Source organism: Oncorhynchus keta, chromosome 17, assembly GCF_023373465.1.
Source record: "Oncorhynchus keta strain PuntledgeMale-10-30-2019 chromosome 17, Oket_V2, whole genome shotgun sequence".
NCBI classification, from domain to species: Eukaryota; Metazoa; Chordata; class Actinopteri; order Salmoniformes; family Salmonidae; genus Oncorhynchus; species Oncorhynchus keta.
The window spans coordinates 24,885,010-24,903,467 of record NC_068437.1 but is presented as its reverse complement, the minus strand read 5'-3'; the positions used below and the strand labels follow the sequence as shown (position 1 = coordinate 24,903,467).

Below are 18,458 nucleotides of genomic sequence, written 5' to 3'. Positions count from 1 at the left end.
CCTTTCTTGGAGTATGCAGCTTACTAGTTGTTTAGTTATTGTTTATGTCCCTCTCATGATAAATAATTCATTTTGGGGATTACGTAGATTACACTTTTACATTTAGTTACATTTAAGAGGTTTTAAAAAGCCTTATGGCTGTGTGTATATTGTGCTGTGCAAAACCCTTAGTAGAATGGACAGAATCCTCCCACTGTGGCAGGTCACTGACCTGCATTACCCCTGAGAGCTGTACATCATTAGGAGTGTGGACACTGGACAGTAATTGCCTGTAGACTGCAGCCCCTCTAAAGGCACGGCAGAAGGTCCCTTCCATCTCAAGGTCTCTAAGTTTATTTTCTCAGGCCTCTGCTTGTTCACATTAGGAGGTAGTAGGTAGGGGGGTGGCAGCTAGCAAGAGCTAACAGCACATTGGCCTGGAAAAGGGGTGGGCACCGCCTGAGAATGGCCTTGAGAGGGTGAGATGCAAGTTGACCACGAATCTCACATCAACAGCTCACAGTGTTGGGAGAGATTTTGTAGTTTCATTTTGTGATTGGGGAAGCACATGTTTTGGGGTTGCGGTCTGAACTCAGACAATCCTTCTGTTCTTGCATTTTTCAAACACCTGAGAATTTTGCATTTTTCTAACACGTCAAACATGCCTAATTCTAATGTAATTTTTTTGTTCTTTTTTTCTGCATTGTTTATCTGAACTAAGATAGTTAGACAAGCTACTCTAACTTGATTGATAGCTTGAAATTGCTTGGTAGCTAGTTATGACGTTGGGAGATTGGGAACCTATCTAGCTGGATATCTAAAGCCAACTTCATCAAATTGTTAGGTGGCTAGTATTACAGAGAAACAAAACAGTTTTGTTTTATTTATTCATCATGAAGGCTCCGTAAGAAGCATAGGTTTCATAGCTTGAACAAATTAATTTACAAACATACTTCCTGCCCATCACCGGCAGATAAAATCAAATCAAACGTGTGTCACTCTACTCTCTCTCCACTGGGCACACACTGGGGGAATCAACGTTGTTTCAACGTCATTTCAATGAAATAACATTGAATCAACGTGGAATAGACGTTGAATTGACGTCTATGCCCAGTGAGTCTCCCCTCCACTGATGATACTGCACGCACTATCTAGCATCCAGCCTAGGCATCTTTTTGCTCCGTGCACCTTGGAAGGAACCACTTACCAGGGAGAATGGGGGATGGGGGCTATTCTTTGCCTGGTCCAGTCAGTATGTTCCCTCCACAAAATACAGCTGACAGATCTTTTTATAAATAATTATGATAAAATGTGGGCTTGAAATGTAGTTTAGAAATTAATTTAACATCTTAAAAAAACAAAATGCCCCCTATGAGGGTACGCCACTGTCTGCACCAATTTTCTAGAAGAAATTGAAGTACCTTGGAAGTGCCTAAACTGCTCGTGGGAGTCCGACTTCAGAGCCGAGATTGTATAAATATGTGAATGTTTTTACTCAACCTCTTTGCCTATAGATTTCTTCAAGAAATGAACTACTGAGTAAGAGTGCCCTCTAGTGTTCCTAAAAAAAGGGGAGGGGGGGTGCAGCGCAACGTTCAATACTTAGCCTACTGGTAATACTTCTATGATTCACAGGTGATCAGGCACTGCTCATATCAGGTGAGCAGCTGGAATGTATTATTTATCCACACAATTTCAATATAGTAGTCTATATTTCATAGATAGAGGTGATATCAGTTGTGAGAAATAGCTTGAAAAACTAAATGTCAGTGTAAATCCCCTGTAATGCTGATCCTTCACACATTTCCAATATGCTGTGCATCACAAGAACATAGTCAAAGTAGGTAGTCTGGCCTGGCTAGCCTCAGATTAAGAGCTGATGCCACTTTGCTATTGGCTGACGAATTGATCACATCATCAAACTCCAGTGTTCATCCTCTGAGCTCTTTCCCTTTCCAAAGGTGACCTGGCCAACCAGGCGTTTGGATGACTTCTTGGCTGCAGGGATCTCGTACACAGAGACCACAATGCAGCACTCCCTGATCTGTGGGTCTGGCAATGTGAACATCATGACTTCGTTGAAGACGGTCACTTCCCTCCAGGTCTTCACAGTGGACTTCTGGTGCCCCAGCTTGAACTGGTTGCAGAGGACACTGATCTTGCCATACAGTGCTGTGAACAGAGTCAACAGAACCTTCATCTACAATGCAACAGTATGCAACTTCAGCTCAATAATGAGTTTATCACACAAGAAAAGTGGCATTTACCTTGATTTTTTTTACTTGGCTGAGGTGGTGCCCTGATTTTCAGCAGACCAACCTCTAGCCTCTGGAGATACTTCATAAAGAGAAGCACCTCTCCAACCAGGTCCTGGAAATTATAATAATGTATTACTGAAGTCAAGACAGTTCACAGACAGGATTGATATAATTTTTTACACATAGATCCAGATAGACTGTATCACCCACCTTCTGTGGTGCCTGTAGGTCCTTGATGACTTCAAGAGGGTATGAGATTTCCATATCGCACAGATGAACTCTGACCTCTCCCAGGATCCTATGCCTGGAGAATTTATCAAAGTCTTTAACCTGTGGAAAAGAGAAAAATATGTTGTAATCTGATCTAATTAGCTTGTCAATGTCATTAAAATAATTCTCTCAGTTCTGTACCTCAAACCTGATGGTGATGTGAGGGACATCCTCCTCCTCCAGAGAGCAGGAGAACTGGTCCCCAAACGTTGGGCTGCTGTTGTCCTTCACCATATGGGATTGCCACTCATGGAGCACACACTGCAGCGAAGGAGAGGACTGCTCCTCTTTCTCCTTCTCCTGCCCGGCCCATAGCAGCCGGACCCTCACAAAGGGGTCCACACTGCGACTTAAGTCCCTCACCGGCAGACCCCAGGCTTCCAGAAGGGTGACCACCAGTCTGGACTGCAGCTGGTCATAGTAGAGGGAAAAAAGCAGGGAGCCCTGCACCACCACCTCTTCCTGCTGGTCCTCCAGGCTGAGCAACTCCACATGGCTGCCCATGGACAGGCAATTGCTCAACCTCCGCGCCTCTTCATGGAGCTTCTCCACCTGGGGAACAGATATGGTCCTAATATCTGTTTCAGTGTGTTTAAGAGTGTGTTTTTGAGATGTAAATGCATTGAATTCATTTGTTGTTGTAGGCTGTAGGGTTATTTGACAAAAACGCTACAGTCCCAATCTAATTCACAATGACTAACCCTAGTTTGTGAACTCTAACTCTCACTGTATATTACAATGTGTGAAAACTGACTATGGTAGGCAACATTGAGAGAACACTGTGCCAGCAGCATACCACCCTGCATACCACTGCTGGTTTGCTTCTGAAGCTAAGCAGGGTTGGTCCTGGTCAGTTCCTGGATGGGAGACCAGATGCTGCTGGAAGTGGTGTTGGAGGGGCAGTAGGAGGCACTCTTTCCTCTGGTCTAAAGAAATATCCCACTTCCCTGTGTAGGGTGCTGTCTTTCGGCTGAGACGTTAAATGGGTGTCCTGACTCTCCGAGGTCATTAAAGATTCCATGGCACTTATCATAAGAGTAGGGGTGTTAACCCTGGTGTCCTGGCTAAATTCCCAATCTGGCCCTCAAACCATCACGGTCACCTAATAATCCCCAGTTTACAGTTGGCTCATTCATCCCTCACCCCTGTAACTATTCCCCAGGTCATTGCTGCAAATGAGAATGTGTTCTCAGTCAACTTACCTGGTAAAATAACAGATAAATAAAATCCAAGAACAATATGGGTGGAAAGATATTAGTAGAAGCTTGTTGTTCAATGTGTCAGTGATAGCAATGTAGACAAATTAAATGGAGAGTTTTCTTTGTGAGAAATGAATGAATGGTTACAAGTAATAGAGAGCTCTTACCTTAAAATTAGGCCTCTGGGTTTCTGTGCGGAAGACTCCAGTCTTTGCTGGCTTGCCATCAGAAAGTAACTCATCAACTGCAGTGAATAGAAATATAGCAGCATGAGCCAAAGTCTTATCCCAAAAATGTAGAAGTTTACTGTACAGAATGTTCAGTACTTCAATTTTTACTCGATTTAATTCTACTGTATATTGGTGTTTGACCTATATGGTTTGACAAAAACCCAACTGATAACTTAGATTAGTTTTAGTTAACTTACGAGGTTTCCTTGGAGCATATGAGCGGTATCGTTATAATTGCCACACCAGAATGCTCAGAGCAATCAGGAAGAGGGCTGCAGAGATTCCCAGGATACAGTACTTGACCTCTTCAGTGAAGAGCATACGTAGGTCCCCAATGGACAGGTCCGTGGTGGAAAGGAAATTCATGTCTCTCAGCCATGTGAAGTCCTGTATAGCAGGACTCCATATAATTTCAACACTTCTAATGCTCTATTCAAATCACATATTCACTCTCGTATCCTATATGCAAAATGAGTGCAATTCTCAATGGTTAAACAACTTCGGTAGGAACCAGTATCAACCTTTCGGCTAGTCTCCTTCTGGAAATGAAACTAAAATCTCACCTATGGAAAACATTGCTACTTGAACATCGTCCTTGTCTCCCATATGTCGTTCATATTATTAATGGACATTTAACCTTATAGAGCAGGGATCATCAATTAGATTCAGCTGCAGGCCGATTTTTTCTTGCGTGGTCAGGGGGCCGGAACATAATTACATCTAATTTGTAGACTGTAAATTGACGGCAAGAAGCCCAAGCAGATATAATACTTGACTAAAACATTATCATTTCAAACCTTGCTTACATTTGTATACGATCACATGTATCTCTCTATTATGCGTGGGAATACTTGGGCACAGACTTCCAAAATTAGAATCACTTGGAGCTGATTCCCTGGTGTTTTCAGTCTTTTATGGCCAGCAATGAACATTTAAAAAAATACAATTTCTTTATTTATTTTGCTCAGAAAATTTGGACCTCCCTGCTATAGCGAGACAACATTATTTAGTTAGTGTTGCTGTATAACAACTCCTTCATAACCAAGGAAATTACACTGAACAAAAATATAAACGCATGTTGGTCCCATAATTCATGAGCTGAAAAGAAAAATCCCCTACATTTTCCATACAGCACAAAAAGCTTATTTATCTTAAATTTGCTGCACAAATTTGTTCACATCCCTGTTAGTGAGCAATTCTCCTTTGCCAAGATAATCCATCCACCTGACAGGTGTGGAATATCCCCCACCTTGTGCTGGGGACAATAAAAAGCCACTTTAAATTGTGCAGTTTAGTCACACAACACAATGCCACAGATGCCTAAAATGTTGAGGGAGCGTGTAATTGGCATGCTGACTGCAGGAATGTCCACCAAAGCTGTTGCCAGAGAATTTAATGTTCATTTCTCTGCCATAAGCTGCCTCCAACGTTGTTTTAGAAAATGTGGCATTGTGTCCAACCAGCTTCACAACTGCAGACCACGTGTAACCACGCCAGTCCAGGACCTCCCCATCAGGCTTCCTCACCGGCAGGAATCATCTGGCAGGAATCACTCATGCCCAATCGTGTGAACGGCATAGATTAGGGCCTAATGAATGTATCTCAATTGACTGCTTTATATGAACTGTAACTCAGTAACTTCTTTGAAATTGCTGCATGTTGTATTTATATTTTTGTTCAGTATATATTAGAGAAGTAAGCTAAAGATATATTTCAAAGCAAGTGGCTCCCCAATAACATGTTATTACACATTATTTACAAGCGTATAACAATGAAGTCACCCATATCCATATTCCTTATTCACTGTATTCTGTCCATTCGTTACAATTGCCAGATAGAAATACAGTGACACACTCTGGCAAACACAATCTGTGAGATTTACAATTATAAAAGACTAAACGAAATGTTATATTTGTGAAATAATAATGAATACCTTATGACACAGTCTGTCTGTCCCTCTCCTCCATTCACTGTCATTTGTGTGTTTACATTACCATACATTCGTTCTCTGGCGGACTGACTCACTGATCATTACAGCACCTGACTATCTACCACCTAGTTTAAACAGGTCTGATTAGTTTCTAATGACAGTCCAAGACTGGCTTGTCTTATTCATTTACTCCAAAAGCAGCCTTGACATTTGAAGCTATTCCTCTCTGGCTCATTGTTCCACCAGCACGATTTGCAAAGCAACTGCTAGGTGAGGTTTATCACATGTAGTACCCAAATAGCCACCAGATGAATAAGATAGTATGCACATAAAACTGGGTTGAATTGTTTCAGCAGTCATCTAGTAGTGTTTGGATGTTTAAGTGATCATATACAATTGACTTCTGAATTGAAAATGTCTTGTGCAGAGACATGCAGCTCTCTGAGATAACTAGAGCAAAGCAAAAGTATTCCTAACATTTAGAAGAGAAGGTTTTTAAAATATCCACCCACTTCCTTGTTCCTCATTTCTCAACACTTGGGTGCATAACTTTTATTTCAGCTAACATCAGACAAACTCCTACTATGCGTCATAGGGGAAATAACAGAGGATAAATGTTATTTTCCAGGATACTGTATGTTACTATATTTCTAAAGACACAAATAAATCATCTTCATAATACTCTTCAAATACTCTTATCCTAAGCTGAAAGAACAAATTCCTTCAAAGACAAACAAAAGACTGTCCACTGTTTGCTTCCTTGACACTTCAACCTGTTACACATAGGCCTACAGAATAATTAACTTGCCTCGTTTTAATAACATAGGCTAGGCATACAGTGTCATTACATGATGCATTTTTTTCATGCAAAACTGCTATCTAGGTAGTACATTCAACTTTGCATAGTCAAAGCATAAACATGTGCAAACCAACAACTTATAAAATCATTCATGGTGATATTCCAATCACCAGGGTAGTGGCTCCCCGGTGTAGTGTAGAAATGACCCATGATCCTTTTCAGTCAATCCACCAATTACTGACAACACAGAAGATATGCTCTCCTCTGGACTCAAAGGTGCCTGGAGGCAAAGGGGAAATTCTAAAGATTATTCATTATCAATGATTCCCTAAAAAAAGACTATTTATTCTCATGGGGCTATTACTAAAATAAACAAGTACGGATGTAGGGACAGATATTGTGATGCAGTGTGCATTATGTTCTCTCTGTTGAGAAGAGAATAGAGGCCTACCTCTGGTCCGCCCATGTCAGTGCGTACCCAGCCAGGGTGGAGGCCCATGCACAGGATGCCATCAGCCTCCAGATCCACTGCCATGCATCGGGTCACCATGTTCAGAGCACTCTGTCAATACAGAACAACTTGTTGTCAGAGCCATGTCACTTATGTTAGTCAGGCTTATATCTGCTTGACACCTGTCCACATTTATCAGGTTGTCAAATGACCAATGATACACATACCTTGGATGTTCTGTAAGGATACCACTTGAAGTTCTTGGCCCGGTCACCCCAGTTGAGCTCGACTGACCCTAACAAGGAAGTCATGTTGATGACCGCAGCTCTATGGATGCCCATGCCCGTGCCTTTGGCAGCTGCCCTCTTCAGCAGGGGTAGGAGAGCCTGGCAGAGATACAGAATGTGAGAACATTTCTATTTTTCTCATGCAGGTGGACTATCATGTATTTTTGTTTATGTAAAGATAAAAATTAACAAATGAAACCTTAGTGATCATAAGGGGGGCCACAGAGTTGGTGTGGAAGTTCTCCAACATCTTCTCAGCCGTGACTGTCTCAAAATTGGCGACAACATTGATTCCAGCATTGTTGATTAGACAATTGAGGCCCAGCTCCTGAACAAGCAGGTCAACGTCTTGTGCAGCTTTCTCTATGCTCTCCTGACTGACAACATCTGGAGAGGAGGCAAAGTCAGTAAGAAAACAATATGATTTTTTATATAGCATTATATCATCCATACAAAAGTTATTGATTTAATTATTCTTACCAAGTGTTATTATATGGATATTTGGATATATTTCAGCTAGTTTCTGGAGTTCCTGCAAAACACAGAGAATTACTTCACACAACTACATTGCACATGACAGATCGGCATTCACCAGTGATATAGACTAGACATGAAATAGTAAATCCGGGACACTCAAATTAGTATGAAATGTTACGTTTGGTATAGTTACATAAGACAGAAGGTTACTTAAGGAAAAAACACAGAAGGGTGGATGGGTAGGGTGTATAAGATTGTCTAGCAACCCAAAGTTTGCTTGTTTGAATCTCATCACAGACCACTTTAGCTACTTTGCAACTACTTAGCATGTTAGCTAACCATTCCCCTCTAACCGTACTTAGTATGTTAGTTAACCCTTCCCTAACCTTAACCCTTTAACCTTAACCCTAGGTGGCTAACGTTGGCTAGGCTCGAGGTTAGGGGTTAAGGTTATGGTTAGGAGTTAAGGCAAAGGCTTAGGGGAAGGGTTAGCTAACATGCTGAGTAGGTCCAAAGTAGATACAAAGTAGTAAGTAGTTAGCTCAAATGCAAAAGTAGTCTGTGATAAGATTCGAACATGCAACCTTTGGGTTGCAAGACATTTGCATGACTTTAAGCCTAACCATAACCCCTAGCATAGCTAACATTAGCCACAACAAATTGGAATTGGTAACATATCATACATTTGGTAAATTTGTAACATATTATACGAATACAAAATTGGTCTGTTTGAGAAGGTATGAGCAAATGTTAGCCTACATCAACATGTAAAAAAATATTGAGAATATGCAAATGACCTATATGATAGACCTTACGTTACATGACATACCCTCATAAAACTGACCATCCTACCGATCCTCAACTTCGGCGATGTAATTTACAAAATAGACTCCAACACTCTACTCAACAAATTGGATGCAGTCTATCACAGTGCCATCCGTTTTGTCATCAAAGCCCCATATACTACCCACCACTGCGACCTGTATGCGCTCGTTGGCTCGCCCTCACTTAATATTGGTTGCCAAACCCACTGGCTCCAGGTCATCTATAAGTCTTTGCTAGGTAAAGCCCCGCCTTATCTCAGCTCACTGGTCACCATAGCAACACCCATCAGTAGCACGGCTCCAGCAGGTGTATCTCACTTGTCACCCCCAAAGCCAATTCTTCCTTTGGCAGCCTCTCCTTCCAGTTCTCTGTTGCCAATGACTGGAACGAACTGCAAAAATCTCTGAAGCTGGAGACTCTTATCTCCCTCACTAGCTTTAAGCACCAGCTGTCAGAAAGGCTAACATATCACTGTACCTGTACATAGCTCATCTGTAAATAGCCCATCCAATCTACCACATCCCCATACTGTATTTATTTATTTATCTTACTCCTTTGCACCCCAGTATCTCTACTTGCACATTCATCTTCTACACATCCTACCATTCCAGTGTTTAATTGCTATATTGTAATTACTTCGCCACCATGGCCTATTTATTGCCTTATCTCCCTTAACCCACCTCATTTTCACATGCTGTATAAAGATTTTTCTACTGTATTATTGATTGTATGTTTGTTTATTCCATGTGTAACTCTGTGTTGTTGTATGTGTCGAACGCTTTGTTTATCTTGGCCAGGTCGCAGTTGCAAATGAGAACTTGTTCTCAACTAGCCTACCTGGTTAAATAAAGGTGAAATAAAAAAATAAAAAACATCCACCATCCACCAACCCCAATAAAGAATACTGTAATGAATACTGTAATGAAACAGGCAGAACCCTCGAACTTCCAGGCCGAAGTCCATCGCGCTATCGACTGTGCCGCAAAAGCATCTTCGTGCGGTAAAGTCGATTTCCGCGCTTATAAACCCAGCGTCGTTACATTACTCCCTCCTTTCATAGTCCTCGCGCTAGCTTGCGACTCTACATTTTACAGGAATACTGTAGCCTAGGATACGCTCAAAACAAGACGTATAACATTTCCGCATGTGTTTATTTACCTGGGCCCCGCTCGGGTTTCTGGCCGTGGCAATAATAATATTGTCCGGATCAGAGTTCCCTGCCACCAGACTTTCCACAACTCGCAGACCGAGGCCTCGGCTGGCTCCTGTCACCATTACCGTTCGGCAATTTTTAAAAGCACTACTCATGGTTATTATGAGAAATTTGGATTTGTTGTGGGCTATTTCTTCGTATCTAATGTAGTGAGTAATCATACCATGACTTACTAAAGTGGCTTAGCCTAGTCACATGATTTAAAGGCACAGTGCAGTTATACACGTAATTTCCAAGGAACACCTATGTGAGAATGATATTCATTGACTACAGCTCAGCATTCCACACCATAGTGCCCTCAAAGCTCATCAATAAACTAAGGACCCTGGGACTAAACACTTCCCTCTGCAACTGGATCCTGGACTTCCTGACGGGCCGCCGCCAGGTGATAAGGGTAGGTAACAACACATCCACCACGCTGATCCTCAACACAGGGGCCCCTCAGGGGTGCGTGCTCAGTCCCCTCCTGTACTCCCTGTTCACTCATGACTGCACAGCCAGGCACCACTCCAACAACATCATTAAATTTGCTGATGACACAACTGATCACTGACAATGACGAGACAGTCTATAGGGAGGAGGTCAGAGACCTGGCCGTGTGGTGCCAGGACAACAACCTCTCTCCCAACGTGATCAAGACAAAGGAGATGATTGTGGACTACAGGAAAAGGAGGACAGAGAACGCCCCCATTCTAATCGACGGGGCTGTAGCGGTGCAGGTTGAGGACTTCAATTTCCTTGGTGTCCACATCACCAAAAACTAACATGGTCCAAGCACACCAAGACAGTTATGAAGAGGGCATGACAAAACCTATTCCCCCTCAGGAGACTGAAAATATTTGGCATGGGTCCTCAGATCCTCAAAAGGTTCTACTGCTGCACCACTGATTGCATCACTGCCTGATATGGCAACTGCTCAGCCTCTGACCGCAAGTCACTACAGTAGGTAGTGCGTACGGCCCAGTACATCACTGGGGCCAAGCTTTCTGCCATCCAGGACCTTTATACCAGGCGGTGTCAGAGGAAGGCTCAATTTTTTTCTCTCCAGACACCCTAGTCATAGACTGTTCTCTCTGCTACCACACGGCAAGCGGTACCGGAGTGCCAAGTCTAGGAACCAAGATGCTTCTAAACAGCTTTTAACCACAAGCCATAAGACTCCTGAACATCTTATCAAATGGCTACTCAGACTATTTGCATTGCCCCCCACCCTTTTACACCTCTGCTACTCTCTGTTATTATCTATACATAGTCAATTTAATAACTCTACTTACATGTACATATTACCTCGACTAACCGGTGCCCCTGCACATTGACTCTGTACCGGTACCCCCTGTATATAGTCTCGCTATTCTGATTTTACTGCTTTAACTACTTGTTACTTTTATTTCTTATTCATATTTTTTAAACGGCATTGTTGGTTAGGGGCTTGTAAGTAAGCATTTCACTGTAAGGTCTAGGTATTCAGCACATGTGACAAATATAATTTAATTGGATTTCAAATTGTTTTCTAGAGCTCCGAGACCGCTACTATCTCCAAGCAATAAGACTGAGTAGCTAATCATTGGCTGCCCACCCACAAACTATCTGCACTGAGTCTATGCACACTCACACACATTCACCACTTACTCTGCTGCTACTATTTATTATTTGTATTTATTCTGCTGCCCAGGCACTTTTACCCCTCCTACAAGTACATATTTACCTCAACTACCACTATATCCCTGCACATTGATATGGTACTGGTACTGACCTTGTACATAGTGTATATTCTTAGTATTGATTCCGTATTTTTTAAATTAAAGGTCCTATTCTGGATGTTTTAATGACTAAAATTGATATTGAGCACTGCATCATTGATGTCAGCATTTTTGTTGTACTATTATTTTTTTAAACGAATTCTGCACCTCTTCAACTATTGACTTTTTCACAACTGCTACCAGTTTAGCACCAAAACATTTACAATAAAGACAAGATATAGCTAGTAAAATAAATACAAGTGTGTAAAAAATACAAGGGGTCATGTCATGCTGAAACCCTTTACAGCTTGGCCAATTCTATTTTTAAATCACCTTATTTAATGATTTGATCTATAACAATGCCACACCGTAAACTTAGATAAGGCATTATTGTGTCTGTCCCATTATGGCATCTGCGCAGCGCTGAAGATATGTATAACTAACCCAAGATTGTTAATCTATCGTTTACACTGGGAGCAAATTAAGTATAGTCGGCAGTACCAGCAAGTAGGTTGGCAAAACCAAGCACGAGCTAGTGAGATCCCATTGGCGTGTTGTAGCAAGTATTTGCTTATTTCCGTTACGTAATGCCTCCTCTGTTCTCCTCAATTTTACCTTGCACCCCTTAACAGAAAAAAAAATGAGAAAACATTGTAAATGGATGCTTCAGCTTTATAGCATCTGTGACTTGTCTGTGTTTCCCCTTCTGTCTGTGGCGGCGCCATTGAGCCCTCCATTTTTAAGTAGTATATTTTCTTCTACAACTTCTGAGTTGGCAAACAAACTGAAAGGGTGCACACTGCCATCTAGTGTGTTGTTTGAACAGGTATAAAGCGAAGTTTGCCGATTTACTGCCACCTGCAGTCATAGAATGTTTCCTCATGAGTATAATTAATTTGCTGATCAGTATGCAATTATGTGAGCCTTAACGCATAGGAAGTCCCACCCAGTTTACTACATCAAAATGGTTAAAGTCCTCAATGGCGCTGCCCATTATAAAATAAGCTTTTGGGCACTAGAGTTGTCTATTGGCCACAGTGGGCCAGATATAATGATAATATGAACGATCCAAAAAGGCCACCAGATCTCATGATACATTGCATAAAATTCTGGTAGTTTACTAGTAAACTTTGAAAGTTACCAGTAAAATACCCTACCTTTTGCAACCCTACTCAAGGTATTTCTACCCAACATTTCCAGTGCTCTGCAAGCACTGAAGAGGAGAGTGTCCGTATGTCGTTAAGTTGTGGGCCTTTCTTGAATTAAAACCATTTTTTGCACTTTATCCTTTCCCTGCTGCCTTACCAATCTTTTTAATAATACACAGTTGACATTTTTAGTGCTTGAGTCATTGCTCAAAACTAAGAAACGGACATTTACAAACTGTGCAACCAGGTTTATTTTAGTGACAATAACACTGGTCAGACATAAATAATGAAATGAAGCTGACTCAAATCTGAGAAACTCAGAACATTATAGTACACATAAATCATGATCAGATTATTTCAGAGAATTGAGTACCATTCAAAAGAACATCAGATTAATTTGAATAGTGACATTGGGCAGAAAAAGATGACCATTCCAGTAGTTAAAAATCAGTGTCTAATTAGAACAAGCAGATGCCTCCACCAAAAGAAAGGAGTTCCAACTCCTGGGACCACATGGGGCCAGAGATCTGCAACTTCAACAGAGCAGGTGACTGAAAGGGTAAAACTTCTGACATGCTTTAGAATGTTTGGGGCCCTGCAGCCCCATAATCTACAAGGTGGAACCCACCAGTAATCTTTCACAACACAAAGTAAAAGCCATAAGTCAGTGATTAGGCTTGAGGGCAAGTCTGTGTTAGAGGTTGGCTGGACTCTGCTTTCCATGGCCCATCAGAAATGTACACCACTCAAAGTCAGAGGGCAATCTTAAGGTGCATTACATTTGACTTTCAATGAAGGTGAAGCACATGAGGGGGCATGTGTACAAGGCAATGTGCAAGTAGCAAAACTCCCTTCATGCTCCTGAAATTGAGTCAAAAAAGTTCAGACAGTATACTGTGTACAGCCCATAGATAAACATAGTTCAATTAAATGGTACATCATTAGTGGGAGATGTGGCAGTTGATTGGCAGATGGTGGTCATCTGTTACAATAAATTACAACAGCAGAATAACATCCTTAGCACACATTGTGGCCAGTTGATAATCACAATCGATGACTCCATGCAGCACATATCATCCCTCATAAAACAAGTGCCATGACTCCACTAGAATTACCTAGGCAGGTTCCACTGACAAAAGTTTTTCAGCACCTGATATCTTTTGGAAAGAAACTTTGTAAGATAATCATTAATAATTCAGAGACGCATATTTCAATACAATTACCTGAAATAATTGTCTTAATACTTATTACTTTGGTGTCCATGTTACAACCAACAGTTGAGCACAGTGCTTTTAGAAACAGGGTGTGTTCAAACTAAGTGAGAGGACATGCTGCAATATAGACACGATTCTAAACTTGTGCTTTCATTGGGAAGTGTGATCTAGAAGATATTTTGATGTCTGAGGGGGGATCAAAAAGATTCAAGAGTTCCTTGATCCCCCAGGGAACCCACAATTTTTCCAGGGGACTCACAATTAAAAGCCTAGTTAGATAGTACAACATACAATATCTAGACAATGCCAACAGAAAATGACAACAGAAATAACCATATGGTATCTTTACTTGAGTATTTCCCTAAAGGAAAGCTGAGGAGAGAGTTACTTTTCATAAGGACGTATTTTTCGTCTGACTCTACCGCCCCTCTGTCCTGATGGTGACTATGGTGTGTGACTCCTGGTCGACCATCTCACTTGGTCACTGCATGGATACCTTGTGCAAGGTAACCCACATTGCCAGAGGTGACACCAGCCATGGAGATACGCCCATCCTTCGTCATGTAGATGGAGAACTCCTTCGTAAGACGCTCCACCTGCACAAGTTGAAATACAGTTATACTCATGACTCATCTGATACTTATAGTATAGTCAATGTTTCATTTGATGACTCCTTTACAAGTAGGTGACCCGATGCTATAGTATAAGACCGTGTAGAGACAGTTACAATACCTGTTCAGGCTTCAGCCCTGTAAAGCAGAACATGCCAATCTGGTCAATGACGTGCTTCCAGTTCCGAGTGGAGCCCTCCTTCTTCAGGTTGGCCACCAGTAGCTCCCTCATTGTGATGATGCGGTTGGCCATACCATGCACCTCCCCAAGCCTAGAGAGAACAGTCGTGACTCAACTGGGCCCATATTTATTGCTGCAAGACAATTGAAGCATGACACTGGATGACTGTTACTCACCACTCCTTGTACAAGTCTGGTGTATTGAGGATGCTGGCAGCAATGCGTGCCCCATTCATGGGAGGGTTGGAGTAGATGGGCCGAATGAGGATCTTCAGCTGGGACTCCACACGCTTGGCCTCCTCAGCATCCTTACACACAACAGTGAAGCCCCCAACACGCTCACCTGAGGACATGACACACCACCACACAAGGTATGTTGCTTAGCTTAAATAAACACAAAATAATTTGGTCCCCCCCCCAACATTATACTCAAACATGACCAGTCTGATTATCATTACTCACCATAGAGACCCATGTTCTTAGCAAAAGACTGAGAAAGCACAATGTTGTGGCCTTGTTCAATAAAATAACGCACAGCCCAGGCATCACGGTCAATATCACCACTGGCAAAGCCCTGGTAGGCCATGTCAAAGAACACCAGGAGGTTCCTTTTCTGGAATAAAGAAAATTACAAGAGAACATGTTATATATTTTGGTTGCCGGATCGAATGAGGTGTCAGAGGGCTACCGAGAACTTTATATTCAGCTGTGTTAACCTTCACTAGGTCAGCAATCTCCTTCCACTGCTCTGGCCGAGGGTCCACTCCTGTGGGGTTGTGGGCACAGGCATGAAGCATTATGACACTCTTCTCAGGGATTTTCTGAATAAGAGGAAACAATAACACTTGAAAAAAAGATCTATAATACATATACATACAATTATCTAGTAGTTTATTGTACTTTCTGTACACATTGACAGGGGGAGATTAGGCTTCTGTGCCATGACTTACAGAGATGTCATTCAGGGCTCCCTGGAAGTCAAAGCCACAGGTCTTTGGGTCATAGTAGGTGTATGCCTTCAGTTGCATCCCAGCGTCTCTGAAGATGGGTGTATGGTTCCCCCAGGAGGGTTTGGGCAGGTACACGTCCCTGGCTTCTGTATGGAAACGGGACTGAGACGGGTGGAAGAATGAAGAAAGTAGGGAAAAGAGACGTTCATTAATAAGCCTGTGCCGATGCAAAGTTTGCGCCGTCATTCTGTTCCCACAAACGATCATTCTGTTACCAAACTTAGCATCTGCAATGTTCTGTGGAAACAATGTTCTGTGGAAAGTATTTATTGTGCATAGAGTTGTATGGTTTGTTTAAGTGTACAATCTGAGTCTCAGCATCACTGTTACCATGCAAATACCCATATGTAAAAAGGCAAAAGGATCAGGGCTCTTACCAGGAAGTTGGCTCCGATTCTCAAAGACCCAGTTCCAGAAATAGTTTGGACAGTGATGTTCTGTGAACAGGGAATAAACAACAAACGGTATAAAATAAGGCTTCTAAATCTGTGCTATGGAATCAGGATGTCTGAGGTTTCAGGAAAGACTTGACTTACCCTGCCACTCTTGATAACCTCATTGTCGTCACCCAAAGCCAGCTTGGCGCATGCCTTGGTAAAGTCCCCCAGACCGCCAATAGCCAGGTATTCTTTGTCCAGCTTCTTTGCAGCAATCTGAGCTTCAGCCTTAGTATACACAGGGTCAAAGTCAGGCCAAGGTGTTTAGTTAAGTCTGTTCTCAGTGTCAAGGTGATTATAGACAGCTAGGCTAATGTCTGTTTAACTTCTAATCTCTTGTGAAAGTTGGGAGTTTCTCGTGTTATGATGGATATGATGAGATTATTTATCATAAACATTAAGCAGTGATTGAACACACCTTGCGAACACAGCTGAGGACATATGGCTTTCCCTGGTCATCACGGTATGCTCCTACACCCAGGTTAATCTTCTTGGGGTTGGTGTCCCGCTTGTAGGCCTCCGACACCCCCAGGATGGGGTCAGGGGGACCCATCTGCACCTCAGACCACCATGAGCTGAAACAGTCAGGGAGGGAGATTGAGACATCCAGTAGAAGATAGAGACAGTAAATCACAGACTTGCATCAACTCGATTTACACCCAATTACGTTGTCTGATACCTTTGCACTAAGGAGGATTCAATCCAAATTAGGTGGTGGTAATCCCCTAATAATCTCAATTTCATTAGGCTGAAATCTGCTTCCACACACAGAAATACTCATACTGGACAGTGTGTGTGGCAGCATCAACAACCAACCACTAATGTTGCAAGGATGACATTCAGTAATCCTGCAATATTTCTGCCCATAGGTTTACAACATTTAATTAAACGTAATTTCACGGGCCTAGCTAGCTAGCATCTTTCAGTGGGCAGCCAGTCACCAGCAGTACAGTAATGAAGCATGCTTGACCAGTCATGTGGAGGGTGAACATCACTAGCTAGGAAGGCCAGCCAACTAGTTTCTAGTGTTTTGTGATTTTAGCACAGTCATATACATCTTTGTGTGTAGAAAGCTAACAAGGCTGTTTCAACTCATCCAAGTTCTTGCTCTTTTGCCAGCTCTACTATAATCATAAGAAATAATATGAAGTATTGACACTTCATGTATGGCGATCAGCTAACCACTTTACGTTACCTGCTAAAACACATCACTGGATCCTAGTTACCTTGACATCGTTACCTTTACATTTATCCAGTCACTGAACAACCTTGGTTTGTTGTGAGGTTGCAAATAGCCAACCAGCCTCACAAGGCATAATGAAATCCGCTATAACATTGGCAAGGTAGATGGCTAGACTAACATGATAACTACATGAACATGGCTGTGAAAACTAGCTAGCTAGCTAACATGCTAGCAGTTCATATGTCTTGAGTTGGCCAGCTACAGCAGCCTGCTCCTTTTGAGGGGAAAGTCAAAGGGTCGTCTGCTAGCTAGCTAGAACTAGTATGCTTGCTAGCTCTGCACTAGTTGTCTATTGTTGTCAGCCTAGCTGGCCAGCTGACTAGTCAATAAAACAACAATAAAGCAGTAACGTTACTCTAAGAGCAAATTATTTACCTGGCACGAATGGAGAGGACACCCAATGGAGGGTGAAGTCCGACGGTAGAAATGATCTTGCTAGATTTCAACAGGGCCATTGCTGATATTCGAGACGACACGCACGGAAAGTTGTCTCCTGAGTTCTCCCACACTGGACTAGCTAGTTGAAGTAGCTGTCAAAACCCGCACACCCCCACATGCTCGGCAGCGCAGACTAGTCTCATAGACTAGACGTAATATAGTAAACGCACCCCCACATGCTCCGCAGCGCAGACTGGTCTCATAAACTAGACGTAATATAGTAAACGTACATCCGGGACCTTCAAATTAGACTGATATTGTATGTTACGTTTGGTATTGTTAAATAATACAATCCAGGATTCCATTGAACCTTTTTATGTGAATAAAGTACATGTCGGATAAAAGGTAAACTTGCGACAAAACAAAAATATTCTAAATAACGTGGGATCATTTTGTATCTGTAATATTAATTATGCGAGAAATGTTGGTGGAAATGTTTTATGTGCAAATAGTTATATAATAACCAGCATATCAAAGTAAACATGGAGTCATGTGATGTTGTGTGGTCCTCCGACTACGA

The 18,458-nt window shown here is 42.1% G+C and overlaps 3 protein-coding genes across 4 annotated transcripts; all 3 read right to left on the bottom strand.

The window, feature by feature from the left end:
- Positions 1-1,595: 1,595 nt before the first annotated feature.
- Positions 1,596-4,745, bottom strand: LOC118396137 (synaptotagmin-6). Its single transcript, XM_035790257.2, has 6 exons — positions 4,134-4,745; positions 3,874-3,950; positions 2,649-3,059; positions 2,448-2,567; positions 2,247-2,349; positions 1,596-2,151 (listed from the first exon to the last, which is right to left on the bottom strand). The coding sequence occupies exons 3-6, from the start codon at positions 3,009-3,011 to the stop codon at positions 1,889-1,891; spliced, it is 849 nt and encodes a 282-aa protein (XP_035646150.1). The 5' UTR covers positions 3,012-3,059; positions 3,874-3,950; positions 4,134-4,745; the 3' UTR covers positions 1,596-1,888.
- A 1,644-nt stretch (positions 4,746-6,389) lies between these two features.
- Positions 6,390-10,125, bottom strand: si:dkey-12e7.4 (uncharacterized protein LOC558132 homolog). 2 transcript variants are annotated; one of them, XM_035791030.2, is made up of 6 exons: positions 9,864-10,125; positions 7,884-7,935; positions 7,603-7,790; positions 7,344-7,502; positions 7,117-7,227; positions 6,390-6,945 (listed from the first exon to the last, which is right to left on the bottom strand). In XM_035791030.2, the coding sequence occupies exons 1-6, from the start codon at positions 10,077-10,079 to the stop codon at positions 6,832-6,834; spliced, it is 840 nt and encodes a 279-aa protein (XP_035646923.1). In that variant the 5' UTR covers positions 10,080-10,125; the 3' UTR covers positions 6,390-6,831. The 2 variants fall into 2 exon arrangements, with proteins under 2 accessions (XP_035646923.1, XP_052321706.1); XM_052465746.1 differs by lacking the exon at positions 9,864-10,125 and adding an exon at positions 9,543-9,764.
- A 2,913-nt stretch (positions 10,126-13,038) lies between these two features.
- On the bottom strand, positions 13,039-18,090 carry got2a (glutamic-oxaloacetic transaminase 2a, mitochondrial). Its single transcript, XM_035791029.2, has 10 exons — positions 17,876-18,090; positions 16,676-16,832; positions 16,357-16,485; positions 16,198-16,257; positions 15,761-15,922; positions 15,527-15,631; positions 15,273-15,423; positions 14,988-15,153; positions 14,752-14,902; positions 13,039-14,615 (listed from the first exon to the last, which is right to left on the bottom strand). The coding sequence occupies exons 1-10, from the start codon at positions 17,953-17,955 to the stop codon at positions 14,493-14,495; spliced, it is 1,284 nt and encodes a 427-aa protein (XP_035646922.1). The 5' UTR covers positions 17,956-18,090; the 3' UTR covers positions 13,039-14,492.
- Positions 18,091-18,458: the final 368 nt, after the last annotated feature.